This window comes from Monoraphidium neglectum (genome assembly GCF_000611645.1).
Source record: "Monoraphidium neglectum strain SAG 48.87 unplaced genomic scaffold scaffold00265, whole genome shotgun sequence".
NCBI lineage: Eukaryota > Viridiplantae > Chlorophyta > Chlorophyceae > Sphaeropleales > Selenastraceae > Monoraphidium > Monoraphidium neglectum.
In genome coordinates, this window is record NW_014013363.1 from 22301 (window position 1) to 32847 (window position 10547).

The window sequence follows — 10547 nt, forward strand, 5'->3', positions numbered from 1 at the left end:
GTGTGTGTGTGTGTGTGTGTGTGTGTGAGTGTGTGTGTGTGTGTAAAGGGGGGGGGGGCGGACAAAAGCTCACGCCTGAACCTGATGGCTGTCCGCTGCTGAGCAATGAATTCCCAGAAGCGCGCCGCTGCGAGTGGCGCCGGGCCCTACCGCCCTCATGGTGGCGTGTGGCCTGCGGCCTTGCGCAAAGCCTCTCCCCCACGGCGCGGGTTGCTGGTTCTGTTGTGATCCTGACCGGCATGCTCACCGTGCCTCAACGGTCCCTCAACCAAATGGCATCAAGGAGTGCCCGCTGGCCCCCGGCTGCGCGCGCGAGGCCAAGGACCTGGGGCTGTGCGAGGCGGCCAAGGACCCGGCGAGCCGCAGCGGGCCCTCGTCGCCAGCCAGGGCGCGCGGCCCATCGCGCGACTCCTCGGACGGCTGCGCCGACCAGCTGGTGGCCGGCGGCGCGGGGGGTGGCAGCAGCGACGGCTGCGGCGTGGCCAGGGCGGCCGGCGGCAGCTAAGCGAGGGGCGCATGGCGGGCTGCGTGCCCCAGTGCCGCCACCTTGCTTCTACACAGGTTCCCGGCTGCGGCCATCATGGCCCTGTCGCAGGTCAACCAGAGAGTCTTCAAGACAGCGAGTACAAGTATTGCAGAGACCAGCCGCAGGAAGGGCACTTTCATAAACACAGCATGCAGGCCTCCCAGCCATCCGGTCGGCTGACCGCTTCCGTTGGCAGCAAGGCCTGACGCGGCCAAGTGATCAGCATCGTGGCATCCGCAGGTGTCGCAGGTTACAGCGTCGCTTGATATCTTCTAGACAGTCCCCCGGACCTCAACCATCGTCATCTAGCAGCCCTACCTTACTGGCCGTCCCAACCTTTCCTGACCTTTGGGGGCTGAAGCACTTGGCTGCAGGGCTCATCGGTTATGCTATGGCAGGCCGCTGTCCCTGAACCCTTCACCGCATGCTTGAGCACTCAGGGGGCACATTTTACTGCTCCTGCATTGCAAGGCGCTGAAGCGCGCTTTGCACGTCGTGTCGGTTTCATCGCCGCCTTGGTCGCTTTGCAAGCCGCACGGCGGCCCGCTTGTCGCACACACAGTCACGCACGTTTGCAGCGCCCCTTGGGATCCCAAATTCGCCAAGGCATCACATGTTCGGATGCACGCCAGCTGGCGTCTGGTGTGCATTTTGTGCTGGGCTGGAATGTAGAAGGGCAGCAGCTTGGGTCTGACAATTTGGGACTCGGCGCGTGGGCTCTGCCTGGACGGAAACCTGCTGGGTTGTTTATACAAGCAGCCTGGATAGGTAGGGATCTGTTGACTGACGCATGTTTCAGGGGTGCAGCTTGCCAACAGCGGCTGGCGCATTGGCTGGCATCGCCCCTGGGGTGGTGACGAGAATTGGGCTTGGGATTCCCAAACCATGGTGCTGTCCATTCCTTTGGCAGCACCTGCAATTGCAGTGTTTTGACTGACTCAGGACTCGTCCAATTTGCAGCTTTCCTGACTGCCAAGCCTCTCTTGAGTCCATTCGCGTGCTGATTTTTTGCGGCGTTTGTTGTGGAAGGCACGCCGTTTGCGGTGCCCCCGCCGCTTGTGCTTGCAAGGGGACTCTTGTATGCAACGCGCAGTGTCCCTGTACTCTGTTTGATGTACAAGATGGGGCTTTGTGGGGACAGGATAGCGGTCACATCATCAAAATAATGTGCGAAGGCAAGGGAACAACCAAGGCCATGTGTGTGCAGTCGCAACGCAGGGGCTGCATTGATGTCACCGGGTCACCCGTCAGCCACAACCTGCTTGGGGCATTAACATGACCGTATATGCAGCTGACACGTGTGAAATCTTGGTTTAAAAGCAGTTATGCAGCCGGGAAAGGTCTGCGTCAATGCTGGGGCCAGGGCACAGGTCAGCCCCACGCGCGACGCAGCGGCCACGCCCTGCAAACCCAACACATGGACCTGGCCAACCGCTTGGCGTGGAAGCGGCCCAGGGGGTCGGCAACACGGCCGATTCTGCTGCTACAAAGCCTCATGGTCGTATATCATCGCAACAGGGAGTATGCGGGGACTCTCGCGGTTCCTCAGGAGTTCCAGCTGATGCTGATTGTGCTCCAGCAGTGGGTCCATCAGTCCAGTGAGGTTGACCAAGTGCATCGCGACACGACTGAGGCACTCTAGTTACAATCATTTTTGCGTGACATTTAAACCTGGAGTTCGTCAATATGTGGTGTACTTTTGCAGCGTACAGTAACTCAGTAACAGTGCAATCGGAGATCTGCGCACTTGATCTCAGGGCTCGTCCTTGCACCGGTATTGTCGTGTGGAGACTAGCAGCGGATAGTTCGAAGCATTGCGTTTGCTATCAAGGGCAGCGGCGTCGGGCCGCGTCATACGTGCCGGGATGCACGCGGACGCGCTCGCCTCTTTTTGCCGCCGCCTGCCCAAGGCAGAGCTGCACGCGCACTTGAATGGGTGCATCCGCCCGGCCACGCTGCAAGAGCTGGCGACGTCAATTGCACCCGGGCGGTTCACTGCAGAGGAGCTGGATGACCTGGCCTTCAAACGTAGGGTGAAGCCCTGTGCACATTGTGCATGCGTGAGTGCGTGCAGGCATGATGTGCGTATGTGCGTGCATTTCTGATTACGTGTATATCTATTTATGAGAAGAGGGCTTACCATGTTGAATGCAGGCAGGGCTTTGCATGCGGCAGGGATGCAAAACAAAGCTAGTGTGGTTGGTTGTCAAGCACTCCTCCGAGTAATGGCCCCCACACTTATATCGCATCCCCTCAGTCCGGTATGGCAAGGTTCTGTTGGTAGTGGCACATGCATGGCATCCTCTGTCCCTTTATCACGATGTACTCCCTCAGAGGACCGCAACCTCGTCTCAGTATTCAAAATGTTTGACGTCATTAGAGCAGTCGCGACGCGGCACGACGGCACAGCACGCATAGCGCGCGAGGCGGTCGAGGACTTCAGGGCGGACGGCTGCGTCCTGCTGGAGCTGCGCACCACGCCCAAGGTGGGGGGGGGCAGGTGGAGCGGGTTTCGTCTCCAAATCATCCTCACGAACCTATGCAGCTGCTGCTTATGTTGAAATGTGCGAGCAGTGACCCTGGCACAAACTTTGCGCACCCCCGCGCTTGGGATGCATAGGGTGACTGAGTGCTTGTGCTGCAACCTCCTTCACACTGAGGCTCCATGCTGTGGCTTTTGCTGCTGCGACAATGCGCAGCACCTACCAGGCGAGGGTGTCACCAAACGCAGCTACATCGAGGCGGTGCTGCGGGGGCTGGAGGAGGCGCAGCAGCAGTGGCGGGAGCAGAAGCAGCGGGAAAAGAAGCAGCAGCAGCTACAGGAGCGGCAGCAGCAGCAGCAGCAGCACCAGCAGCAGGAGCAGCAGAACCAGCAGCAGCAGCATGAGCAGCAGCAGCACCACCAGCAGCAGCAGGAGCAGCAGCATGAGGATCGGGATGTCAAGGGTGGGGAGGAGTCACCTGTGATGGACGAAGACGACATGTTGGTTCGGCTGGTGCTTTCCATTGACAGACGGGAAGACACGGCGGCGGCCATGGAGACGGTGCGTGCATGGGGCACTTCACGTTGGGACGGATGTTGTTAAGCTGTTGATCTAGAAATTCAAAGCCGCCTCTTGTCGCCCTGTCGTCTTGCCAGCTTCCCTAGTGATGCAGATTTGTTCAAGAGCCCAGCACGGCCACGCATACCCTGTCACCAACCATCGCCGTTGCACTTCAAGGTCAAGCTAGCGGCGGCGCTGCGCTCTGAGGGGGCGCCCGTGGTCGGCATCGACCTGTGCGGCGACCCCGCCGCCGGCCAGTGGCAGACCTGGCTTCCCGCGCTGCGCGCCGCGCGCGCCGCGGGCCTGCGGGTCACGCTGCACGCGGGGGAGGTGCCCAACGCCGGGGAGACGGCGGCCATGCTGGAGTTTGGGCCGGACAGGCTCGGCCACATGTGCTGCATGACGGAGGAGCTCGAGGCGCAGCTGTGGGTGGGTGCATGGGCGCGCCCAGTGGGCACACATGGGTCTGTGCAGAAGCCAGGCTCCAACGCAATTCCCTCATGCTGGCAATTTGCTTGCCCAGGGGACGCTTACAAAAGCCTGGTTAAATGCGCTCTGGTGGCAGGATGTGCCCCCCCAAAAGGCGGTTTGGGAGTGGTGGTCCCTTGTGCATGCGAGCACAATGCTGTGCGTTCCGTTGGTCGCTTGACGCCAGGGGCGCCACTCACATGTTGTATCGTCGCGCTGCCGACTGCCGCAGGCGAGCAAGATTCCTGTTGAGCTGGTGAGGCTGGGGCGTTGCGCACGGCATGTCAGAGCTTACCACCAGCCCCGAAACATGCATTGCTGGGAAATCGGCTGCTTCAACTTCAAGCAGCCGTGCCATGGGATGCCCCTGCAGCAGGGGCGCAGCACTGATGGTCGCACGCCGAGCAGAAGCAGTAGCTCTGTCCTGCAACAAAGCGCGACGGGCCCCCAAGGCGATGCCTTGGACAGACGGCGCACAATCACATCTGTGCACGCGCGGCATTTGGGGCTGTACAACATGCACTGGCGGCACACCCACAGCGCTGACATTACATAATCGTATGTCCCGCAGTGCCTGTCGAGCAATGTGATCACCCAGTCTGTGCCCAGCCTGGCAGAGCACCACTTCCGGGAGTTTGCGGCGGCGGGCCACCCTGTCGTCCTGTGCACCGACGACAGCGGCGTGTTTGCGACGAGCCTCTCAAAGGTGCGTGGGAGCGCGGCGGAGGGTGTGGACGCTGGAGAGTGAGTTGCGTGTGTGATCACGCAGGCGGAAGTTGGGGGCAACACCGCAGCAGACGCGTGGAGTGTTCCTGCGGACCCGAAGGTGCAGTATGGACGCCGCGGTGCCCAGCTTCCTTGCGCCAACTTATCTTGGGTTTTCAATGCTACCTGTTACTGCGCCCCTTTGCGCACGGCCGAGCAACGGCTGTGTGAGACTCAAGCTCAGCAACCCGCCCTTGGCCAGGCCCTCGCCTTGCAATTTGCTGCGCATGTGGTGCCTGCCTGACGTTTGTCACACAACCTCGTCGTTATGGTGTTGCCTGACAGGAGTACGCCTTGGCGGCAGAGGCGTTCTCTCTGAGTGAGGACGAGCTGGTAGACCTGGCGGCTGCAGGCGTGCGCCACGCGTTCGCGCCCGACGACGAGCGGCGGCGGCTGCTCGCGCGCGTGGAGGCGTTCAGGGGGCGGCGGCTCGCGGAGCGCAGCAGCGGGGCGGGGGCGGCGTTGAGAGCGAGGGCAGGGGCTGCGGGGCCTTGTAACGTATAGTAACGGCGGCACGCTGCTGGCTGGGGCAGGGGCCCTGCGCCCCGCCGCCCCTGCTGCAAACCCTAACGGCCCGCATGCGTCTGGACCGTTTGCGGTGACGGCCCTTTGCGGGCAGGCCAGGGGGCGGGGTGGGCGAGGTCCAGTCAGCGGCTCGCAGGTGCAATGCTTCACCCAGACCAACTTCTCCTTTGTGTTCCTGTTTGTGGAAACGGCAGGGCTGTGTTGTCTGATGCTGTCGTGCAGCACCCGCCGCAAGAGTGGGTGACATCCTGCGCTGAAGCAGAAGCAGCGCATGCAGCAGAGCGCGGACTGGCACCAGGCAGCTCATTAGGCTTGCATCCGGTTCTTGCACGCACTCTCGGCCCCGGTCGCATCTTCCCACAACGGGGACTATTGTCAGCCCTAGTGCCTTCGCGCAGCACTGCACAAGCCAGGAGATCGCAATGCAGGCCTTGCGCGGCAGTCATGGCGTTAAGATGGGGACATGTACTTCAGGAAGGCCAATCCTGGCGCCCCTGGTGGCTGGCAGTGCTCCCTGCACTCGGCCCGTGATGGGCCGGAGCCCCGTCATTTCCGAGTGAGCCCATCACGCGCTATAATTGTTATACCTCACTTTTTGGTTGCTTGGTGCATGGAGGGCCGGGTGAGGCTCCGGCTTGCCTGGGCCTTTCGATATTTGCGCTGACCTCCCTGCCCACACGCGCACTGGTCTCTACCTCTGGCGCTTCAGGCTTCCTCAGCCTACGCGGGACGTCACCTGCTCTGGCGCTACGGCTCTGCGCTCCGTGAGCGGGCACTTGCCTCCAGATCACACGCCCAAGATTTGCCTCGACCGAAAGCGGCCTGTTTGCTAGTCTTATTGCTTCGATCGCTCGAAATCACGGCCATTTGTTGATCCCGCTTGCATCCTTTGGCCCCCGCAGTACGACCTGCCCATCAGGGACGAGATGGGGCCCTCGATCGCGGACACGGCGGCCTGGAAGGCCCTGCAGGAGCATGTAGTGGATATTGAGCAGACGTGAGCCAGTGGCTGGTTCGTTGGGGCTCGTGAGCTAGTGTACTGCGCGCCCCCAGTGCGGCGTCGTCAGGGGCGCGCAACACCTGTTGCTCAGTTGCAGCGCTATTTGTCGCACGCAAGGACAGACTGTTGCATCGGTGTAAGATCTCGAGGCGGCGCAGGGCGTCCCCTGCCCCATTTGGCGCGAGGTCGCGTGCTGCGCCCATCCGCACTCGTCACCGCTCAGCGCCTGACGCAGCGCGCCGCCCTCACTGGCAGCCGGGTCTGCCCCCCCTCACCCCGCCCTCCACTACCCCCTGCCTCGGGCAATGCCAGCCACCTCAAGGATCTGATGCTCAACCAGCAGCGCTGCGAGGCCCTCATCAAGGAGGACCTCGGGCTCTACATCGACTTCTCGCGGCAGCGGATGACTCAGGAGACGGTCAAGGTGCGATGCATACCTGTTTTCGTCAGCGCGCCCTCGAGGCACCAGCTCGCGGGCGTCCGGTTTCGCGGCGCCTGGGCGTGATCACGAGTGGCAGCGGCACCTCATTGGGCTGGCCCTTAGGGCAGGGTCGTGCGAGGCATGCAGCCTCCGATTTGCGGGAGGTGGTCGGGGATCAGGGCTGGGCGCTGTGGCAGCCAGTTGTGGCGCATGGTGCTGTGGCAGTAGTGCGCAGCCAGCGGGGGACTCAGAATGCGGGGAGGGGCACTGCGCTGGCGGGCAGGGGTGTGCGTGCCCACGAGGCATCACAGCGCGAGCCGAGGCAGCAGCAGGAGCAGCAGCAGGAGCAGCAGCAGGAGCAGCAGCAGGAGCAGCAGCAGGAGCAGCAGCAGCAGCAGTAGCAGCACCAACAGCAGCAGCTCGTCCAGCTCACCGGCAAGGGGTTGTTTGACAGGCGGGCGCAGCAAGGCAGCACCCCATGCCTGTGCCAGGAGGAGACAGCGCGCATTGGCAATAGCAGCCCAGCAGCTGCTTTGGGCCCTCCGCTCCACATCAGCCTTTCAACTCGCTGCAGCCTACAGCACGTAGATGACCCCAGGCTCACAGTTTCACAAAGAATCCCGTTCTCCTCCCCCCCCAAGCACAAGTTTGCACACATGCACCCGCACACACTCTCTCTGACGAAAATTTAAACCACATTCACACACACATACGGACACACACACACACACGCACGCACGCACGCACGCACCACGCTCGCACCACGCACTCACTGACCTGCGCAGCTGCTGATGGACCTGGCTGAAGCTGCCAACCTGCGGGACAAGATCAAGGCCATGTACAGCGGCGATCACATCAACAGCACCGAGGACCGCGCAGTGCTGCACGTCGCAACGCGCGCGCGCCGCGACCAGGTGTGCCCGCGCACGACGCTGGCAGCGGGGGCGGGCGGGCGCGGGCGGGGCAGGCGCGGCTGGCGCCTGTAGCATTGGAGCGGCGGTGCAGCTGTGTCGAAACCAGGCGGTTTGCAGCCAGGCGGCAGCCAGCCGCCAGCCGCGTTCGCGCCGCATTTGACGCAGCAATGGACCGCTGTGGCACGAACGAGTCGCGGCCAAACAAATTTTACCGCAAATCAAACCCGGTCAAGGAGTCACTTCACATGTCAACCGTGATTGAGCAACAACACCTTCCACCCATGGCCCCAGGTGATCAAGTGTGACGGGAAGGACGTGGTGCCTGACGTCTGGGAGGTGCTGGACAAGATCAAGACGTTCTCGGAGAAGGTGGGCAGACGCGCGTGCAGATCTGTCCTGACCTGATCTGATCTGGGAGGGCAAACAAGATGACATCGCAAGTGCGCATTGGCGGCGGCGTTTCCTTTTCGCGCATGCAGCTCCATTCCGGAGATCTGGCTGCTTGTTTGTTGACTCATGCGTGCGTCCCTGCGTCAGGTCCGCAACGGCGAGTGGCTGGGCGTCACCGGCAAGCCCATCACCAAGGTGGTGGCCGTCGGCATCGGCGGCAGCTTCCTGGGGCCCCTCTTTGTGCACACCGCCCTCAGGTGGGCGACGGCCGGGCGCTGCGGCGGGGCGTGGTGAAGGGGGCCCGTTAACACGCGGCACTCGCCCGCGGCCATCCTGATTGGTCTCGCAGGGGGTGCACGTGCGCGCGCCGCCGCTCGTTTCGTCTGTCGTTTCAATCAGGGTTGTGCTCGTTGCACACGGTCAACATCACCCTTGCCGGCGCCGGCCCCCCTGAACCGCCCAACACCTTGTTGTGCAGGACCGAGCCGCGCGCCATGAGCTTCAGCAAGGGCCGCTCCCTGCGGTTCCTGGCAAACGTCGACCCGATCGACGTGGCGCGGGCGCTGCAGGTGAGCAGGCGGTGCTTGCTGGGTTTATGGCGCTCGGGGCGCCGGTGTCGGGACGGGGCCGTGCGGCCCTGCAGGCGGGGGGAGGGCTGGAGGCCCCGGCGGCAGCGAGGCGGGGGACGTCGCTGGGGGCGGCCTGCGGAGGCGCCACACGTCAGCCGCGGTAGAGCGGCGCCCAGACGGACGCCGCGCATCACGTGGTGGCACCTCTTCGAGGCTCGTACTTCCTCCCCTCACCCGTTTGTCACTTGCGCGCCTATCTACCTAGCCTCCAAGCACCCAGCCACCAAGCACCCGCCCATCCGCCACCACAACCAACCAACCTATCAGCCAACCACCTTACCCAACCAACCACCCTTTCAACCCAACCACCCCAAACCACCCACCAGGGCCTGGACCCCGAGGAGACCATGGTGGTGATCATCTCAAAGACCTTCACCACTGCGGAGACCATGCTCAACGCGCGCACATGCAGGGCCTGGCTCACCGCGCAGCTGGGTGGGTCTCGCTTTCGACCGCACCAGGCCGCCGCTGGCTGCCGTCGCCGCTGCCGCCGCTGCTGCTGCCGCTGCTGCCACGGCTGTTCCCGCTGCCGCGGCTGCACGGCGGCTTTGGGGAGTTGGGGCGACGCTTTCGTCGCCGATGATCGACACCGTACCCCACACATGCTTTTATGAATCAACCTGCCCTCCTACCCACACGCCGTCCCCCCAAACCCACAGGCAAGGAGGCCGTGGCCAAGCACATGGTGGCGGTGTCCACAAACCTCAAGCTGGTCAAGGAGTTCGGCATCGACCCAGAGAACGCCTTCGGCTTCTGGGACTGGGTGAGCCGCCGAGACTGTCTGCCTGCAGCTTTCGGGCAGCTTCCGTGTCTGAAATCTCGTGTGCATGAGCATGGCCGCGGCTTGAGGGGCCGGGTTTGAAGCTTCGGAGCTGCGTGGCAGCGCCCGACTGCCTGCGTTCCTACGTCCAGCGAACGACCCCACTTCGACACGTCCGACTGCTCCCCTGCGCGGTGGGGCCGCCAACACGTCCTGTCCGCACACGCGGCGGCTCCTTTGGCAGCACTTCCGGCCCTTATGCCCCGGCCGCCTCCACCACCACCATCACCACCCCGCCAACTCACCACAACCACGCACCCCCATGCAACCCCCCGCAGGTGGGCGGCCGCTACAGCGTGTGCAGTGCGGTGGGCATGCTGCCCCTGACGCTGCAGTACGGGTGGGACATCATGGGCCAGTTCCTCAACGGCGCCAACGCCATGGACGACCACTTCCTGGTGGGGGGGCGGGCGGATGTGGGGTGGGAGGGGGTGCTGTGCACGTTGTGCGTGCCGTCCATGCTGTGCGTGCTGTGCGTGCTGTGCGTGCTGTGCGTGCTGTGCGTGCTGTGCTTGCTGTGCATACTGCGCGTGCCCGCACCCAGGATTGTCACTTTCGAGGGTGGGGCTTGGTGTGGGGGGAGTGGTCGGCAGTGAGTAAACAATCGCGTGCGCGTGCACGCACATGTGTGTGTTTGTTTGTATGTGTGTGTGTGTGTGTCGCGTTCTGGGTGTGCACTTGTGCCTGAACTTCTCATCTGTCCTCGCCACCCACCCCACACACCCCACACACCCCACACTCCCAGAACGCCCCCCTGGAGTCCAACCTGCCCGTCATGATGGGCCTCACATCACTCTGGAACATCTCGTTCCTGGGCTACCCCGCGCGCGCCATCCTGCCATACTGCCAGGTGGGGCGCGGCCGCATGGTTGTGGGGCAAACCATGTCCCGGCATCCGTTGTGGGGCGAAGCACGCACCCCGTGGGCGGCCGCTGCGCCGAAAGGCCACCTGCGCCCCCCTGGGCCCGCTCGACATCCCATGTGCCACGCCACGGAGCACCTGCGCGGCCCCGCCGTCCGACACCCCTGCCCCGCTGGTCCCGCC

The 10547-nt window shown here is 63.4% G+C and overlaps 3 protein-coding genes across 3 annotated transcripts in view; all 3 read left to right on the forward strand.

Moving 5' to 3' along the window:
- The window catches only part of MNEG_2360 (hypothetical protein), a gene marked incomplete at both ends in the record, with an annotated part of 2846 nt that extends 2341 nt beyond the window's left edge, over positions 1-505 (forward strand). The window contains one exon of the mRNA XM_014049164.1: positions 284-505. Coding sequence (XP_013904618.1) covers positions 284-505 — 222 coding nt within the window. The remainder of the gene's footprint in view (positions 1-283) is intronic.
- A 2384-nt stretch (positions 506-2889) lies between these two features.
- MNEG_2361 (adenosine deaminase) lies at positions 2890-7150 on the forward strand (the record flags this gene model as incomplete). The annotated part of the gene is made up of 9 exons (XM_014049165.1): positions 2890-3012; positions 3226-3570; positions 3748-3999; positions 4271-4294; positions 4610-4744; positions 5089-5301; positions 6231-6325; positions 6641-6752; positions 6914-7150. The coding sequence occupies 9 exons, from the start codon at positions 2890-2892 to the stop codon at positions 7148-7150; spliced, it is 1536 nt and encodes a 511-aa protein (XP_013904619.1).
- A 390-nt stretch (positions 7151-7540) lies between these two features.
- MNEG_2362 (glucose-6-phosphate isomerase) lies at positions 7541-9900 on the forward strand (the record flags this gene model as incomplete). Its single annotated transcript, XM_014049166.1, has 7 exons — positions 7541-7663; positions 7955-8032; positions 8201-8310; positions 8532-8622; positions 9009-9117; positions 9342-9445; positions 9781-9900. Coding segments are annotated over 7 exons (735 nt in total), but the record flags the coding sequence as incomplete, so codon positions are not given.
- Positions 9901-10547: the final 647 nt, after the last annotated feature.